General features: G+C 35.0%; 1 protein-coding gene across 2 annotated transcripts in view; it reads right to left on the bottom strand.

Moving 5' to 3' along the window:
* The window catches only part of AIMP1 (aminoacyl tRNA synthetase complex interacting multifunctional protein 1), a 29593-nt gene that overhangs the window by 8357 nt on the left and 469 nt on the right, over positions 1–20767 (bottom strand). The window contains exons 1-6 of one of the 2 annotated variants that reach the window (XM_015138918.3): positions 20645–20698; positions 13790–13923; positions 11358–11471; positions 10674–10841; positions 7342–7553; positions 2255–2423 (exon numbers count right to left, since the gene is read on the bottom strand). In XM_015138918.3, coding sequence (XP_014994404.1) covers positions 2255–2423; positions 7342–7553; positions 10674–10841; positions 11358–11471; positions 13790–13923; positions 20645–20646 — 799 coding nt within the window. In that variant the 5' untranslated portion in view covers positions 20647–20698. Of the gene's footprint in view, positions 1–2254; positions 2424–7341; positions 7554–10673; positions 10842–11357; positions 11472–13789; positions 13924–20644; positions 20699–20767 lie in introns of those variants that run through there. The other variant, XM_078002068.1, reaches the window with a different exon arrangement.

Raw genomic sequence — 20767 nt, 5'->3', positions numbered from 1 at the left:
GATTTGGGTGGGGACACAGCCAAACCATATCATTCCACCCCGGCCCCTCCCAAATCTCATGTCCTCACATTTCAAAACCAATCATGCCTTCCCAATAGTCCCCCAAAGTCTTAACTCATTTCAGTATTAATTCAAAAGTCCACAGTCCAACATATCATCTGAGACAAGGCAAGTCCCTTCTGCCTATGAGCCATAAAATCAAAAGCAAGTTAGTTATTTCCCAGATACATTGGGGGTACAGGCATTGGGTAAATACACCATTCCAAATGGGAGAAATTGACCAAAACAAAGGGCCTACAGGCCCCATCCAAGTCCAAAATCCAATGGGGTGGTCATTAAACCTCAAAGTTCCAAAATAATCTCCTTTGACTCCATGTCTCACATGCAGGTCATGCTGATGAAAGAGGTGGGCTGCCACGGCCTTGGGCAGCTCTACCCGTGGCTTTGTAGGGCACAGCCACCATCCCAGCTGCTTTCACAGGCTGGAGTTGAGTGTCTATAGCTTTTCCAGGCACACTGTGGAAGCTGTGGGTGGATCTACGATTCTAGGGTCTGGAGGACAGTGGCCCTCTTCTCACAGCTCCACTAGGCAGTGCCCCAGTGGGGATTCTGTGTGTGTGGGGTCCCATCCCACAGTTCCTTTCTGCACTGTCCTAGTAGATGTTCACGACAGCCCTGCTCCTGCAGCAAATTGCTGCCAGGACATACAGGGGTTTCCATACATCTTCTGAAATCTAGGCGGAGGTTCCCAAACCTCAATTCTTGATTTCTGTGCCTCCACAGGCTCAACACCATGTGGAAGCTGCCAAGGCTTAGGACTTGCACTCTCTAAAGCAAGGGCCTGAGCTGTACCTTGGCCCTTTTTAGCCATGGCTGGAGCAGCTGGGAAGCAGGGCACCAAGTCCCTAAGCTGCACACAGCATGGGGGCCCTGGGCCCAGCCCAGGAAACCATTTTTTCTTCCTTAGGTCCTGTGATGGGAGGGGCTGCTGTGAAGGTCTTTGAAATGCCCTGTAGATGTTTTCCCCATTGTCTTGGCAATTAACATTTGGTTTCTCATTGCTTATGCAAATTTCTGCAGCTGGCAGAAACGGGTTTTTCTTTTCTACTGCATCGATAGTCTGAACATTTTTCAGACTTTTATGCTCTGCTTCCCTTTTAAACATGTTCCAATTCCAAACCATGTATTTGTGAATGAATAAAACTGAATGCTTAAGAGCACCCAAGTCATCTCCTAAATGCTCTGCTGCTTAGAAATTTCTTCTGCCAGATACCCCAAATCATCTGTCTCAAGTTCAAAGTTCCACAGATCTCTGGGGAAAGGGCAAAATGCCACCAGTCTCTTTGCTAAAGCTTAGCAAAAGTCACTTTTGCTTCAGTTCCCAACAAGTTCCTCATCTCTATCTGAGACCACCTCAGCTTTGACTTTATTGTCCATATCACTATCAGCATTTTGGTCAAAGCCATTCAACAAGTCTCTAGAAAGTTTCAAACTTTCCCACATTTTCCTATTTCCTGAGCCCTGCAAGTATCCAGGAAGTCTTTCCTATCTTTTTCTGAACCCTCCAAACTGTTCCAACCTCTGCCTGTTACAGAGCTCCAAAGTCGCTTCTACACTTTCAGGTATCTTTACAGTAGCGCTCCACTACCCAGTATCAATTTACTATATTAGTCTATCCTCACACTGCTAATAAAGATACACCCAAGGCTGGGTAATATATAAAAGAAAGAGGTTTAATTGACCCACAGTTCCACATGGCTGCAGAGGCCTCACAATCATGGCACAAGACAAAGGAGGAGCAAAGGCATGTCTTATATAGTAGCAAGCAAGACAGCATGTGTGGGGGAACTGCCCTTTTATAAAACCATGAGATCTCATGAGACTTATTTACCACCATGAGAACAGCACAGGCAAAACCTGCCCCCAGGATTCAGTTACCTCCCATAGGGTCCCTCCCATGACATGTGGGGATTATGGGAGTTACAATTTAAGATGAGATTTTGGTAGGGACATAGTCAAACCATATCAGGTGTTTTATACAACATGTACATTCATGGGGGGGGGAGAATGGTTACAAGGTTTACTCAATGTGTCATCTTGAGGCAAATTTGAAAAACTCAATAATAGTTAATAATGGTCATTTAATTTAAGCCTTATGATTCTTACACAGGACTGATTTTAACCTTTAAACATTACAAACATCACTTTGATAACTGATTCCAAAACTATTAAGTAATTACTAGTAAATACCTACCTGGGAAAGCATCAAAAGTAATTCTGTCTCCAGGAACAGACCCATTTGGAGGAGCCAAGATTTCAACCTTCTCTGGTGAACTAGCACACATGAGCATTGCTTGAGATAATACTCCCCTCATCTTTGCAGGTTTCAGGTTACAAAGTAAAATCACCATCCGATTTTGCATCTGTGTGAAATATAAACTGGTAAGTAAACATGTACACAGATTAAGCCTAATCATATCCAGACTACATTAAGCTACACCTAATATGCTAAGTATCAAATGTTCTACTTTTGTGGATGTACCTTTGTCTTTGTGTGCCCAAAGTCTCTTATTGTTGTTATAAAGCTTTGCATAAACATGAAAAAAAAAATTCCTCCAAATTGATAACACATTATGGTTGAAAGAGCAGAGGAATTTCAGTTAAAAATTTACTGAATGAATAAATAAATGAGTGAAATAGATTTGGTTGTGAATTTCAGCTGCCATTTACTAGCAATGAGAATGCATAAAGTTGACATTCCTGTTTCCTCAAAAATGAGAGAAATAATATTGAAGAGTTGTCATAAGGATTAAATCATAATATGCATATAAAGCATTTAGCCTAGCAATAGAATTAAAATGGACACATTTACACATGTGCATTTTCTTCCCTATACATTTGATCATTTCCAGAGCTATGCTACATTTATTTTTTAATTAAAAAAAAAATTGGTTGGGCATGGTGGCTCACGCCTATAATCCCAGCTTCTTGGGAAACTGAGGCAGGCAGATTGCTCGAGCCCAGGGTTTTTTTTCAAGACCAGCCTGGGCAAAATGGCAAAACCTAGTCTCTACAGAAAATAAAAAATTTCCCTGGGCATGGTGGCATGCGGCTATAGTCCCAGCTACTTGGGAGGCTGAGGTGGAAGGATTGCTTGAGTCTGGAGGCTGCAATAAGCCTTGATTATGCCACTGAATTCTAGCTTGGGCAAGAGTGAGACCCTATCTCAGAAAAAAAAAAAAAAAAAAAGATCACTTAACAATTCCAGCATCATGCAACATGCAACTAACATGCAGGGCTATTTCTACAATTTTTTAATGGAAGCAAATAGAAATTTCTTTAATCTTCAAATTTGAAGTGTCTTAATTTTTTTCTCCAACTAGCAAAAGTAAGAAAAATAGTTATTTAAATTCTTCCAACATGTTTAAAATGAATCATACAAGAGGATTATTGCTTGAAGGAGAAAAAAAGATGTATTCTAGATAAAAGATGGTTTTATAAATAAATGTTATATGCGAATTTACTCTGAAATACTATGATTTTAAAAAATGAGCCTAAGAGTCAAATTCGAAATGAATTAGGGGGTCTTCATAAACAATATTTCTCTTCAAATGCTTCAAATAACTTGACAATGTCACATATATGAGAACTTAAAAGTTACAGCAAAAATGTTTAAGAGTAGCAAAAGGATTAGTTAGAAGCAATCCTTTAAGGATCTGATGATAGCTATGAACCTTTTCCCTAGAAAAAAGTACAACCTACAAAATAGAGTATGTAATTTTGAGTACTAAGTGTCCCTGCTTTATAGAATGTCTACTAGTACTATCTTCTTTTTTTTAAACTTTTATTTTAGGTTGTATCTTGATGGGTTAGATACAGATGTTTATAAAAATAGCTTTGCTTATGGTTGTGAATGATGGCTGCTGGAAGAGAAAAAATAGTCCACAACTTATAAGAACAGAAAAGATGAAGCCCAAATGAGGAGTTTTTCCAATTTAAGCTGGCTCAAGATCAGTTGGTTCTTTTCTCCAGGGCTCCTAACTTCATAAGGAGTTATGAATCAGTCCTGGTCCTATGTAACATAAATATTAAAAAGTAAAAAAAGCACATGCATATGCCAAGTCTATTTCTTTTTTCCTAGATAAGAGAAACTTCACTGATCTCCTTAATTCCATCTTCCTCCCATCAACAGAGCAGCCAGAATGATCCTATTAAAATGTCAGGCTGACCAATGTTATTCTTTGCTCTAAAATCCTACAATGGCTTTCATCTTACTCAGAAAGAATGCCAAACTCTTTACAATGATCTATAAGACATTTGGCACCCTTATCTCTGATTTCGTCTCCCATAACTTTCTCAGTTATTAACCCTGCTCTATTTATATCGGCCTCCTGTTCCTTGAACATCCCAGGCATCCATCTCTCCCAGGGCTGCCTGAAATGCTCTTCAGCCAGATAAACACATGACTTGCTTTCATTTTCTTAGACTTTTTCTCAAAAGTCACTTTCTTTATGAGGTCTTCCCTGGGTACTTTATATAAAATATCAGTATCATCCTGGCTTCGATACTTATTAGATTCTTTCCCTATTTGATTTTTCTCTTGGCACTTATCACTATTTAACATACTAAATATTTACTTATGCCTCGGTAATATTTCTGACTCCCTTATATGAATGTGAGCTTCATAAAGGCAGGGCTATTTTTAAAAATATGTTTGTTGCTTGGGTGTGGTGGCTCACACCTGTAATCCCAGCATTTTGGGAGGCCAAGGCAGGCGGATCATCTGAGGTCAGGAGTTCGAGACCAGGCTGGTCAACACAGTGGAATCCTGTCTCCAATAAAAATACAAAAAATTAGCCGGGCATGGTGGGCTACTTGGCAGGTTAAGGCAGGAGAATTGCTTGAATCCAGGAGGCAGGCAGTGGTTGTAGTGAGCTGAGATTGCCCCACTGCATTCCAGCCTAGCTGACAGAGTGAGACTCCGTCTCAGAAAAAAAAAAAAAAAAGTTTATATATCTCTGTATTTTCATTTGTTTCTGTATCCTTTATTTAGGTGCTTAATAAATACTTGCAGCTATAAATATAATTGAATGAACACAGCGATTTGTTCAAGTTCACAAAACCAAGAAGCAGCAGAGTAGCAATAAACAAAGGCAGAACTATCCTAATGTTGAAACCTATATTCTTTGCAATATCTCCGAAGCACCATGGGACAGAGGAAATAAGTAGATGATTCAAATCACTATAGAAGACATCTAGAAAGAGGACATTTAAAACTATTATTGTCTTTGATTCTTTCCACTGTTATTAGATTTTTTAAAAACCACTTATTTCTTCAAGAAAGTAAATATGGTATTCAAAAGTAAAGAAAAAGGAAGAAAGTAAACTTTTGTTGAGGAGGTTTGAAAGCTTATAAGAAAAAAAGAGCAACAGTTAGAAAACACTGCTCTGAAGGGTATCATCATGGAGTATCAATTTGCTTTTAAAATGGTTATCATGCAAGGTTATCCTTCATAAAATATACCATCAATACTTTTCACATATTCCAAATACTCAGCTCTAATTTCACTATATAAAGAATTAAATTTTAAATAGGGAATAATATTATATAAACTGTCATGGTTTGTTTTCTGAAGTTACACAAAAGCACAGTTCCCGGTGCTAAACTCACCAGAAGAAAGGAAAAGTGGAGATACTCTAACTTCCTAACAATTTCTTTTATGAAACACTTAAAACCCAAACTTCACTGGCTCAGATAATTAATCATTGGAGACCTAAAAGAAATGAGCTTGTTAAGTAGGAAGCAGAAGAAATCACTTCCTTGTACTCTTGATGATAGGTCAATATTGATCCATTACCCATACTGTGTTCCAGCAATGGTGAAATTAGAGAGCCAAAACAAAAGCCCAGGCCAGAGATCAAAACTACAATTTTGATGCAATTCTGATACAACTGTCTACCAAATAAGTAAAGGAAATGAGTAAGGAACCCTAGACAGAAAAAACAAGTAACACTCTTGCTTTTTTGAGACATGGTAAAAAAAGATACCTGAGTCTCTCCTTAACCTTCCATAAGTATAACACTAGCAGAAAAGTAAAGATAAATACCAAATAATCACAACTGACCTTGCACCTCAACTATGGAATGGTTGAAACTGTGTTAAAGAGTCTAACTTCCACCTAAAGGTGCTATCCATTACTAAGTGTTAACCAATTTCTGCCTTAAGAAAACAGCAGGGGGATGGGAAGGGTGGGGGTTGGGCTTAGTTCTGATTTAAGAAACAAGACATCAGGATTTTCATGTAAAATTCCATGTGTAAGTATTTTATGAAATACTATGAAAGATAAACTGAAACTTTTTGGGATTGCATTCTTTCCTTGGCCCAGCAGTTTGTAATTTATGACCTTGGTTATATGTATGGCTCTAAAAACTACACAGTACCTGTAGTTAGAAGCTTCATGACTAACTCCACCTTGAATGGTAAACAGTAAAGCTGAACAGTATAGGGATTAAAGATAATCGGCCTTAGAGTGAGATGAATAAGAGTGTGTGTGTGTGTGTGTGTGTGTGTATATAAAATGAATATGTGTATATATATAATGAGTGTATATACATATAACGACTGTGTATATATATATCTACAGATAGAGATATATAAGTTGATTCACTTTTCTAAACGTCATCTGTAAATGGGGATGATACTATTGAGAGTTGTATACAGTAAGAAATAAAATAGCATGTGAAAAAAATTTATCTATTAAGTACTTCTAACATAACAGTTATCATAATTATTTTTATCACTGTTTCATCATGGAATTTTATCATTCCTTGCTTTTTAAAATCATGTACTATAAACCCAGAAAGCACCAATCTAAAAGTATGAGAACAAGTTTTATTTCTCTAAAACCCAAAAAATACTTTCATACTTGAGGAAAAATGAGGAGAGGGGATCATGGAGATTGAACTTGTAATTTTTAATAGTATTCTTCTATTTGTTAAAAATGGGATGTTTTGTATTTTGTTGTTAGATTTTACATATATAATATATATATAACTATAGTTTTTTTATGCAAAATACAAAAGTAAAAATATTTTAAAAACAGAAAATAATACATATTTTCTTCTTCCTATCCTTATGCATTATATCTTAATTTACAGATGTTTTACAGGTTTTTGGTGGTTTTATGTTTTTGTGGAATTAACCACATTCAAACTAATTGACTGAACTAATTAACACTGGCACATGTTGTATGGTACACAAAATTATAATAGAAAGATATCAAGAAATAGAGAATGAAAATGTTGAATGTACACAACAGGAATTTCAGTTGTACAGATTACCTGTTCAAGAGGAACATGATTCACCAAGCCACTGACAACTGTCCTTGGGGCTATTTCTCCAACATCTACTTCTTCTACATACAAAGAATCTGCATCAGGGTGTTTTCTGGCAGTTATGATGCAACCAATTCGAAGATCCAGACGGGAAACATCTATTGGCTTAGAGTCGGCACTTCCAGCTACTGATTGCTGTTTTTTCTCCTTCTTCTCTCCTAAAAAGTATTTACGAATGGATAAACATCAGAAATAAAACCAAACAAAAAAACACTATGAAAACTCCATGGTATCAATATTGAAGAGCTTAAAAGGAAAAAACAAAAGAACGTTTATCTCCTACCTTCACTTAAATAATAACAAAGAAAAAAATTATCCAAGTCATAAAATCTTGAATCCTATTTTATCTATTTCTCTGTTGTATTTCTACGTGAAGACATGGTGTGAGGTTGGCAAACTATGGCTCATGGGACAAATCCAGCCTGTTGCCTGTTTTCAAAAATAGAGTTTTACTGGAAGACAACCATATTCATTCATTTACATATCATATATGGGTACTTTTGCAACGGGGCAAAGTTGAGTAGTTGTGACAAAGGCTTTAGGCAGAAAAAGTTTGCCTTTCCCTGAAACAGGACAACAGAGAAACCTCTAAAAACTTTTACTACGACTCTTTGGAAGGTGATAAATACTTTACTTAGAAAGAACACCACAACCAGTACCCAAATGACAGAATGAACTAGAGTGGAATACAATTTCACTGATAAAATATTTTTCTCCTCACTTATATAAACTTGTAAGTATATAATTAATTTCTCCATTTCTTAGATTTCCCTGAAGATGTATTAGGATTTCAGGGTTATCCACAGTCACTATTTAAGCAGATAAGAATATTTTATTCTGATTATGTTTTCATAATTACATTTTTATTTATTTGCTGATAATGTATCTCTTACTAACACATGATTATTTTAGCTACTGAGTTAATTGTAACCTGCAAAGAGGACTCATATTCTGTAGGTTTACAATTAGCTTTTCTGGCCCCCAAAAAGTAAAACCAAAATAAAACCTTATTTACCTTTGAATCGAAAGTATAAAGATGAGCTGTTGTAGCTCGGAAGCATTCTTTCTCAAGTATAGATTTATTTAATCTTTCAACATATATTTACTGAGTGCTATGACACCGGAAATAGTAAGATGGGCAGTCCATATTGTCAAGGCACTCAGAATCTCTTTTAAAGAAGACAGACATGTATACGTATAATGAATATGTGATAAACATTACCTACACAAAGAAATATAAAAACTCAGTGAAGAATAATTATGCATGAAGCAGGAAAGGAGGATTCTGTGTAAAGGTACTCATAATTCATACAACAATAAGTTTACCAAAGAGAGGATGGAACTAACTTAAAATACTGGCCAATTTTTAATCTCATTAGCAAGTTTTAAAAAAATTCCATTTTCCATAAAGAAATTAGCAAAAGTTTTTTAAATGGTAAAAATCCAAATTATACAGAAAAATATGTACAATAAAATTACCAGAATATACCAAAAATCTTAATTTTTGTGTGATAAAGTATATGCATTTACTTAAAAAATACTGTACTATAACAATATATCTATATTTGTATGTATTTTAAAACTCGAATCTACTTCCTAGGCATTTGAAATACTTTTATCAGGAATTCCCATTCTAGAAATGATTGCAAATATTAAAATCTATACCAAGATATTTGTTAATTATCATAGGGAATTTCGGAAATATTTCACTGACAAATGGGTGATGCTCAATTAAGATATGTGGCAGTCTGGCTGGGCATGGTGGCTCACGCCTATAATCCCAGCACTTTGGGAGGCTGAGGCAGGTGGATCAACCGAGATCAGGGGTTCGAGACCAGCCTGACCAATATGGTGAACCCCTGTCTCTATTAAAAATACAAAAATTAGCCAGGTGTGGTGGCATGCACCTGTAGTCCCAGCTACTCGAGAGGCTAAGAGAGAATTGCTTGAACCCGGGAGGTGAAGGTTGAAGTGAGCTGAGATTATGCCACTGTACTCCAGCCTGGGTGACAGAGCAAGAGTCCGTCTCAAAAAAAAAAAAAAAAGAAAAGAAAAAAGATATGTAGCAGTCTGGAAAGATTATATGGGCACCACAGCCCTTGCATGAGCAGAATCTGGCAGTCTTAACTAGCAGCTAAACACGGATGGAACAGCCCTCTATAACCAGCATCGTCTAATATGGTAGCTGCCAGCCACATAGGTTATTTCAATTTCAATTTAAAATTACTTTAATTAGAAATTCAGTTTAGCCATATTACCCACATTTCAAATCTTTAATGACCACATGTGGTCATTGGTTACCGTGTTGGATAATGCAGATATAGAGTATTTCCATTATCACAGGAAGTTGCATTGGACAGAACTGTTCTAATCCTATAACTCTATTTGTTCGTGTGGTCCTGTGTGCTCCCTCTTCCATCAAAGGAGAGCCTTGTTGCCTTCTCTAACTAGAAGACTGATTAATCCTGAATCAGAACAGTGCACCCTCCTTAGAGAACAGAATATGGATTCCACTAAGTTTGCAAGAACAGGTTATATAGTTGTTTTGTGTCTACTTCTTAACATATTTTATAAACTAGAAGAATTAGTCCGACTCGCTTTCATTATAATCATACCACCTAGTGGTGAAGTTGTATAGCAGAGGCTGTACAGCCCCTACCTACTTCTAACTAAGAGGTTACTGATGTTTGCCAAAGGAACTGGCAAGTGATTTAGAGGCTAAACTGGCTTGGGTTAGTTCATAAATCCCTCTGTCATGTTATATTTTCCAAAAAAAAAAAAAAGTAAGTTTAAGTATAATGAGAGATATTCATAATTATTTATAAAGGCATCTTTTTAGACATATCTGGGGAAAGGAAGTCAGAAATCTTAGTTCAGACAGTCTGCTTTGACTGGTGGAATGTTCTTTTCCTATCTTCACAACTGGTCCTAAGCCAGTTTCCTATCTCTGACTTCTCTCAAACCATGCCACAAATAGATACCAAAATTCAGCCACACCAAACTACATATGGGTTTCTATACTTAATGTTTACTGTCTTATGTTTTAACTTACGCCAGTCCCTCTGCCTAAAATGCCACGTTTACCCCGTTAATCTGGTCAATATTCACACACCACTTAGGACCCAGCTTGTATGTTCCAATACCATATTGTTCCTAATTTTATCCTAGCTCATGAAAGTTGAACTTTATTTTTGATACTATTATTATTATCATTATCAAAATTTGACATTTTCTGATAATCCAGTCAAGAGCTAAATATGCTTAAAGGTCGAAAATACCTTTTTTTTCAATTTTCTCTTTTGCTTTCTTTTCGTCTCCTGTTCCTCCTTTTATCTGTTCTTTGGTACCAGAAGATACAGCTGTTACTGGTGTAGACTGTACCGCATTTTCAGAAACCATAGAATTAGCTTGCAGTAGAGTACCAGATGGAAATGGTATTTGCTTCACTGAGACAGAAAATGAAATAATGTCATTCATATTAAACCAATAAATATGATAAAAAATATGAAATTGTGAACCATAAATAGAAACTCTTTTTAAATGAAAAATTCACTGTATATGGCTATCAAATATCCACTGTCTGAGACTATAAAATGGCTGCCAAAAAATTAAGCATATTTTAGCCATTATTGAGGTATCAAAGAATAAAGGCATGATTGCCATTTAATTAATAACTACTAAACTAAGAAACCTGCAGATAAGAACAACAGCTAACATGTATTATGAACTTACTAGGTCCCAAACACTTTTCAAAATGCTTTATACGAATTAACTCATGTAATTCTCATACTCTTAAGAAGTAGGTTCTATTCATGCCCCCATTTTATTGATAAATCTGAGTCATTCCGAAGTTATGAAGTTGTCCAAGTTGCCTGGATATAGATTCTTACTTCTTTCCTCACTGTTAGTGTGACTGGCCAACTTCTTAACTTCTGGATTACTCACTTTCTATATTTAATTACCTCCATTTTGAATTTCTGCCTGAATTAGCTCTTGTTTCAGTTCTTCAATTTCTTTCTTCAGTTTAGCATTTTCAACTCGAAGTTTCTTCTCTTCCCTCAAAGTTGCTTGCAAAACTAGGATCAAGAACATCTAGTTAAAATATATTTTTTAAAAAAGGTTTTGTATGAATACTATTTGAAAAGAAGACAGCCAGTATAACTAGAGCTAGGATAATACTAGCTCTAGTGTAACCAAATGTTTGGCCAGTGCCTTTATGCCAGTTTAGTATTTATTAAAACAACATGATATTTAAGAGAGTGAGAAAGGGAGAGAAAATATATGAAATAAGAGTAAAACAGAAAGACTTTGTTTATGAATAATTTTCCTAACTCCTATTAAGATGCTAGCTAAGATCAAATTAACACCTTTTCAGCACTGCAGCTATAATAAAGGGCAATGATAAATAACTTAAGAAGCTGGCACAAAAGTGCCTATGTGGCCAGGCGCAGTGGCTTATGCCTGTAATCCCATAATCCCAGCACTTTCAGAGGCGAGAGGATCACTTGAGCCCAGTAGTTTGAGACCAGCCTGGGCAACATGGCAAAACCCCATCTCTACAACAAATACAAAAAGTAGCTGGGGGTTGTGGTACATTCCTGTGGTTCCAGCTACTCAGGAGGCTGAGGTGGGAGGATGGATTGAGCCTTGGAGGTTGAGGCTGCAGTGTGAGCTGAGATAGTGCCACTGTACTCCATCCTGGGTAATAGAGCAAGACCCTGTCTCAAAAATATTTAAAATAATAAAAAATAAAATGTCAATAACAGATACTGAAAAAAAGAGAAGCATTATATTAAATTATACATATATTTTTTTATAAAGTCTGAGATGTTACCACACAACAAAAACTATTCTCATGTCTTTCTTTTTAGTCATTACCTTTTAAAAGAAGCTGAATATTGCTAAAGTCTGAATTAAGCTAATCAAACATTCAATGAGTGAAATAACTCAAGGATTTGCTCAAAATATAATGTATGTGTTAAAAGTGTGCAATGGGGCAACAAAAATATGAGAGAAAAATAATGGTTCTCAGTGGGGTTGGTACTGCTTTGTAGGTAGGATTTTGAAAATCTATAGGATTATTTTTGATTGTTAGTACTGGCATTTATTGGGCAGAGGCCAAGAATGCCAGATGTCCTGCAGTATGCTGGATACTCCTACAAAATGAAGAACTGTTTCACATTCTGCAGAACTTTCTAGTGGCCTATTATAAATTTGCATAGGTAAAAATCCTATTAACAATTATTTGAGCCTAGATTTTAACTATTCTTTATGTATAAACACAAAGTACTTTTAAGCATGTTTATTATACCCTAAATTTTCTATGAATCAAGTACCACATAAATCAAGAGTAGACTGTACCTCGTTTTATTCAAAGTATTATCTAATCAATCACTCATCATTTTGAATAAATCATCTACATCACTATCTGCTTCTGGTATCTGAGATACCCACACAAAGGCAGTCTGACTATACACCTATACTAGTTGGCATTGTACCTATTGCATTCTTGATGATTCCTTGTATGTGAATCATGTGGCATGTGACCCTGTTACACTGCCTTTAGTGGTATAATCCTGCTGAAGCATTACTTACTGAAATACATATTATTGTTACTACTACTTATACCTTTCTTTTTATTTCTCTTCTCTATTATATATAGGATTAAGATATGTTTTAAAATTATATATAGGTAGGTTATTTTTCTAGGAAATGTTTTCCTTACAGGATATTAACAGAGATTTTATAAAGCATTTATTCTAAATTGGGAGCAATTTGACCAAAAACTACCAGCATAGGCTACCAAAGAATAATATAAAGGTGAAGAATAAGTAGAAAGATTTTCGAACTGGCAAAACTAAAATGCTTGTCAAGATGCTACGAAATGGCCACCTATAGAAGACAAAATTCGATTTATAACATATATTATATTCTACAAGCAATGACCATGTCCAATCTCTTCATCTTATTAATAAAAAGAGAGTAAGAATTTTAAGAAAAATAATTTTAAAATCTCGAGAAACATTATTAAAAAAGAAACAAATAAAGTGGTATGGTAAAATTAGAAAAAAAAATTGACAACGTTTCTGGAGAGTAAATACAGGTTTTTGTAAGCCATTAGCTTATAAAATGTAGGAAAGTATTTCTACTAGTGACAGCAAAAGATTTTGAAATTTCTATTCTGACATTGACTATTGAGAATAAAATACATTTAAACAAACAAAACCAAAGCCAACTGAAGTCCTGAAGGTAGAGGTTCAGGTCTGATATTTTTCCACATATAACAGAAACTTCTAAGTAAAACTTAAATAACTTATATGGTAAACATTATTATTTCTCCGTCAATGTATGAATTCATTTTAAGTATCTCCTTAAAAATTTAAAATTTTCTTACTTGCTTTCTCCTTAAGTAGAGAAATTTGCTGCTTAAGATATTCAATGATTTGATCTGCCTCTGCACCCTTCTGCTCCAGTCTCTTCAGAACAGCATCATTATTTGCCATTTTTGCCAAGAGACGGCAGAAAATCCTAGATGAAAAAATAAAAGTCATAAATTACACTGTGAAAAGAATAAATTTATACTATAGGACATTATGAAAAAGCAGTCTGAAAGGAAAAACATTTTCTACTGTAATAGATAAATATGTTAGAAAAATATATTTCCTATGGAGAGCAACAAGCCAAACAAATAGCAGAAATGCTAAGTAGAATAATTCCTGAATCTATTTAGAAGAGGAAATATAGTTTGTTGCTAAATGCAGAAAACAGGTTATTTAGCCACATTTAAGGTTGAAAGGTTTTAAAGAAAGCTTCAGGTACACTAAGAGATAAGAATACCAATAATCCTAACTATGCTAATGAGAATTACACCTTTGTTCCAAAGTTAAGAGTTGCTGATTTCATTCCTTTTATATTTCTATATACTGGATCTTTCTACTGTGTATTCACGTAGGTACAATTTTCAAGAAAAAAAACGTCAATTAGGAAAGACAAATATTAAAAGAAAAAATCAACAATTAAGAAAATATTAATCATATGCTTGTTCAGATATAATGTCAACATATACCATTGTCTTTATTTTAAAAATTAGAATTTTATTTTTATAATAAACTCAGAGAAATTAAAAAAATACTATCAAGGTACAGAAAAATGTATTCAATAAACATTCTGAGATTAATTCACCATGTTAAAGTTTAAACTGCCACATACTAAAAAAAATAATACACTGACAATGGAGAGAGTTAATCGTTAGTAATACTATGAACTGTTCTTTTCTACCTGATTTAACAAGAATTTATAATTCAAGGTATAACAATGATATAAGCATTGCTGAAATAATTTTCACTTTAAATAAATGAAGCAGCACTCAATATTAATGGTGAAATTTTGAATAAAAACTAGATAAGACACATAATAACAGATTGTTTGAACATTTCAAATTATTATATAATATCAATCTTATATAAAAAATATTCTGAAAAGCCACAATAAACTGCCTGGTATTTATTTTTGAGGTGACTGTCTAGACCTGTTGGCTCATTTTTGAGCATTAGTCTATACTTAAATATCAGTTAAGATACTAGTTTTCTAGTTTTTTTCTTAATTTTGAAATTTGAACAAGATGATTTGAGCTATATCTTTTCAAAATGTATTTTTCTAAAATGTACCACTAATTCACATTCATTTCAGTATTATTCATCAAAGATGTCTTGACTAGAGATGTAAAAGTTGCCAATTCTGCCTAATCAGATACTATAATGTTTGTGACAGCTATATTTCACCTATTGAGTATATTTCATCATTACTTACGTTAGACTAAAGTAGAAAGACATTAAAATAAAGAAATGCTGTAACTAAGGATACCAACATTCAGAAGAGCACAGTTTTGTTTTTTTTTTTACTTTAACTTTCTTCATATATCCATTTCTATTAAGATATTTTCTCTACAATTCTGGCTTTGCAAACGTTTAAGTAACAATATGGTATTCTGTGTTCATTTTGGTAAAAATGGCAGAGTTTAAAAGGTGGCATCTTCATTAGAATTTTTGTGCTTTTTTGGTCGGTATTTTTCTAAACTGTTAAAATAATAGTCCGTATAGAATAATGCTCATAAATAAGCCAACAGTTCTAGACAGTCACTTCAAAAGTAAATACCCACCAAGTTGCTGAAACTCATGTTCTGACTCATACAAAAACATTTAAAAAATCTGCTAGGACTAACAGTAATTTGGAAAATAGAGATAATAAATCCAGCCTAAGAGAAAAAAATACAATTTTACTGAGTGGATAAATTTGTTAACTACTTACAAAATATAATTGGAATAATGAGTTACACAAAATATGACCTTACAATACATATTGAAGAACAAGCATAAGTTTAGGAAAGAGAATATCATGTTTCAAAATACAGATATACAAATGAACTAAACACTAAACACACATATACAACTACTAAGAGGAAACAATGTGAGAAAAAGAAGTGATAAAACTTTTTTTTTTGAGACAGAGTCTTGTTTCTCACCCAGGCTGGAGTACAGTGCCATGATCTTGGCTCGCTGCAACCTCCGCCTCCTGGGTTCAAGTTATTCTCCTGCCTTAGCCTCCCAAATAGCCGGGATTACAGATACCTGCCACCTGGCTAATTTTTGAATTTTTAGTAGAGATGGGGTTTCATCACGTGGCCAGGCTAGTCTCAAAATCCTGACCTCCCTCAACTGATCTGCCCGCCTCGACTTCCCAAGGTGCTGGGATTACAGGTGTGAGCCACTGCGCTGGTGCCCAGCCTCTAATTCTCCAGTCCTACATAACTGGTTATCTGGAAATATTATTCATGATGCCAACATTAAAAATGTCTCATCTCGTGAAATCTAAAAATATTTCACTTCTAGTTATGTCTGTGTCTTAACAGAACTTTTCTCAAATGCTAAAAGCCATTTGTTGTCTTTAGAACAGAAGCTCTGGAAACAGGTTTTCTAATACTTGTTGATTAATTATCACTTAAATTTTTAAAAAATATAAGTTGGGTGCATACGTTTATGTTTAATGTTTTCTAGTAACATGCAAATAATGATCACTAGCACTGGCAAAGGAACATAGGTTTTTTTCAGAGTGTTTATAAATAAGCTTTGGGTCAATCATATACTTAGGCTGTGGGACCTTGGTAAAATTATCTAAATTTTCTATACTTCATTTTCTTAATTTATAAAATTACTTGTACCTGATTTCACCTCCTACTTCCTTGTCACCTCCTTTCAGGGCTCCTTTTTCTTTATCTGTCCCATTAAAGATGATGTTCTTCAGGGTTTGGTCTTAACCGCTAATCTTTTCTAGGGATCACAAACTAGCCTGACAAAGTTCAGGGATATCTTTCTTTTCCAGGGCTAACAGTGTTGGAAATAACTGATGTGAATGTCTTTAAGTAAGACAGACAGACACTTTACTACTCCCTGTTGTCTGCTATTTATATTACCTGCCAGGTTCCTAAAATAAGTTCATGACCCGAACTTTATACTCGCTGATTTTGTGTCATGTGCTGGGTTTATAGTAGAGAATAAAAATAAATATGTTCTTTGAACTAACTAAGCTTTCAGACAAATGGGGGAAACACAGTTGAAGACATGTTTTAAAAAATGTTATGCTTAGGGCACAGCGATAGTTTAACAACAATACTGCTTAGAGCTCAAACAAATCTTTTACCATTCAACCCAGTACTCATTTCATTAAACTCTATGCCAATTACTCCCCTGTGATTTTTCAATTTTACACTGAATATAAGTTAACCTTCAAAATTTTAAATCCTCAGAGTTTCTAATATGCTAATATGTATAAGGTTTCTCACAGATGATAATAACAACTACATATATTTGTAGAACATGTACTATGGCTGGCTAAATGCTTTACACAAGTCAATTTCAAATATTGTAATAATCTCCATTATACAGAGAAGAAAACTTGAATTAAAATTAATTTGCCTCACATAATACTTAGTAAATGAGGACTGAAACTCAGGTCTGTCTGATGCTGCAGTTAGCTCTTTTAATGCTCTAGCTATAATTTCTCTAAAGGATATAATTACAAAGCATTTTCCAGTATATTTCATGACAGAATCCTAACCCAGGAATACCTATTAACATTCGTTTGAACTAGTATTCTCTAAAACATTTTGGGAAATGCTGGTTTAAGTCTCTGGACTAAAATTAAAAAAAAATCAAGACTGTGAGATTAAAATAGATATAACAATTACATGCACAGTAATTGAAAATATAAAACATTTATGAAGAGAAAAGCACAGAAAACAGTAGACCAAGTATGTTAATTGTGTTTGATTGGTGAGAATCAAGACTTTTTCTTTTTCCTGTACTAAATTAAAATGGTAACAATGCATTTTTTATACCAAAAGCTTTTGAAACATATTATCTAAATCATTCTGCCCCTTCACATTAATTTTGTCCGTCTCAATGTTAATTATCATATTTCATCAATGCTAAAAAGCCATTCATCGTATGATACCTCTAATGCAGAATCTCAAATACTGTACATGAATTTATAGTACACATTAATCATTAAAATATACACACAAAAGATGATTTTTGAGATTCTGAGATCTTCATGATCATTTTTGTTCACTCAGCAATTTCCTCAGGAGTCCTCCCCACCCCACCTACATTGCCTGCGATCTCTTTTCAAAAGCCAAATCTCTGTCCTACGATGACAACATTGGGAATCAAACATAAGTCAGTTACTACTTTGAAATCAAAGTTTTACAAGCAGATTTTTAATTTTAGAATTCCTATGCTATATAGGAACTCTACACAAATTTGAAAGTGTCTCTACTCAAAACCTCTAATTACACTCTTTCGAAATTACAGTAGGTAAAAATTTACATTTTTGTTGGAAGCTTTAAATACTATATTTCAAGAAATCTAAAATGCCATCAATTGTAAAATGGTTTCAATCCCAAGAAGCTCTATTATTTTATGTACCAGTATGAAAAAAAAAACACTATTGAATCAACTGACCCAATGCTTTCTTATCACTTAGACATATCTACATTATTTATTAAAAGACTTCTTTTACATTTAACCCTGGATTTTTATCTTGTATCACCCTTTTGTTTTCCCTCATACACAGTAACTTTTCATTCTAATGCTGATCATAATCTTCTAAATGATCTTTAAAAGGGAAATTAAACTCAACAACTATATGCCAACACTGCACATATAACTCAACTGAAATAATGAGAAGATTAAGTTATGACTAAGTGTGTGTAAGTGTGGGCAATGACAAATATCTCACAACTGCCAATTCATCTACAGTGATTTAAAGATGTCAACAATTTAAAAATCATCCCTATTTCAGAGATGTATATATGAGAAAAATGTGTATATCAGAATTGATAGACTATAGTAATTTTAATCATTTTTTTCCTTTCTTCTCCTTCCTTCATTCCTCTTCTTGCCTTCCAACTTCTTTCCCTGATTTGCTACACAATCTAGTTACTGGATATCTAAGAATGTTACAGTATACATAAAATACCCCACACTGAAAGAACGTCCCTATTATAGTGTTAAGCAATGTGGTACCTTTTAGAACTAGGTGAAAATTCCTGCTAGGATTTAAATCATATGTGTCAAAAGTCAGAATTTAAAGAAGAAAATTAAATACACTGAGAACAATGCATCTCAAGACACTCAAAATATGTAAGTGCAGCAACCAGCAGTAATTCCATAGGCCTTTTATCAACCTTTGCCAAAACCTATAAAAAGAATATCTAAAATTGCTTTTTTATGAAAGTTCCTATTTATTCTTGTTTCCCTTACCAGAGAGCCTGCTTTCCCCTTACTGATGAGAACACAGGGGGTCCTGGGTAAAGAGTCCATAAAATTTAAAAAGGAGTATGCCTTGGCCTCCCATGACCCTCTTACCTCACAATAAGGCCATCTTTTACCTGGTTCAGATTTGCAGACTAGGTCCATTAGATACCTTGTCATTAAATACCTATAATATACCCTAATCTTTGTGATCTTGACAGGTATTATTTCCATTTTATAGACAGATCCAGGAAAATTACATGACTTATCGGAATCCCTTCAAGTATCACAGAGCAAAGCCATGATTTTAACTTGCGTTTGCCACTCTGAAACTCACACTGGAATTCCTTTTTAAAGTGTCCTTCAAAGTCTAATTAAATAAAATTAACCCTGTCATCTATAATACTCTTACATATCCAAATTAAGTACATCAAGAATATCACTGGCCATTTTTTACCACCCATAGTCAAACCACCATTATGCTTCCTCTGGATTATTGCAACACTCTCTCCTTATTGGTCTCTTTTCTCCTACCACCCCCTCCTCTTGTGTATTTTCCTTTATGAGTGACCCTCTTAAAAGGAAGTCAGATTCCATCACTCTACTGCTCAAAACCCTCCAAAGTCCTATTTCATTTAGAATAAAAGTTAGATGTCCTCAAGATCTTCATGACTTGCTCGCCTTGATTTAATCTCCAGTGAAGGACTAAACCCTTTACTCAACTCTGACCTACAGGCTTCCTTGCTATTCTAGCAGGTTTCTGCTTCATGACCTTTGCAATGGCTGGTCCCTCTGTCTGACTGCACTTCCCCAAGATATTCGCATGGTTACATCTCCCACTTCTGTCAGCCCTTTACTTCAAAGTTATCTTTTCAGCAAGACCTTCCTGTGTCACTCTATAACCTTCTTCCCTGCTTTGTATTTCTCTTCAGGACTATCACGACCTAAAATACAGCATGTTTCTAATTACTTTGCTTAGTATGTGCCTTCCTCACTAAAATGTGAGCTACAAGTAGACAAAGATTTCTGTCTGTCTTGTTCACTGCTCTTCACCTAATGCCGAGAACGGTGCCTGGAATAGAGTGGGCGCTTAATAACTATTCGCTGAATGAATAAATTCCCGTCTTCACCCTTCTCTCCCCCAAAGCACCCAAGTCCTTTGACACACACATTCACATAACAGTAAATACGCTTAGGGATCGATATTTTTCGATAGCATTCTTAACTTAGCCCTGCATCCCATTTCTCAAACGTGGCTCCTTTAGAAGGTCTCAAGCTCTTTCCTGTTTCCTCAGGCCAGGGCTGGTCCTGGTGCGAACGGACTACCCGTTAGCAACCGCAGGCCAGGTCCTCTCTCCTGGAGGCAAGTTACAGAAGGAAGACCCCTACGATCGCAATCCGCGATCCCCGAGTGAGTGACCCTCCACGACGTCACTCACATGAAGCGGTGGCCAGGGGTTCCGAGAAAGCCACAGCAGGAAGCATGTAGGAACAACCACCCGAGCACTCTAGCAGTGAGAAAGGACCCAATGAGGTGTCCTTGCTGAACGCCTGAGTCTTCT

The sequence above is a fragment of the Macaca mulatta genome, chromosome 5 (genome assembly GCF_049350105.2).
Source record: "Macaca mulatta isolate MMU2019108-1 chromosome 5, T2T-MMU8v2.0, whole genome shotgun sequence".
NCBI lineage: Eukaryota > Metazoa > Chordata > Mammalia > Primates > Cercopithecidae > Macaca > Macaca mulatta.
The sequence above is the reverse complement of the archived record's forward strand: the minus strand, read 5'-3'. Positions and strand labels throughout refer to the sequence as shown.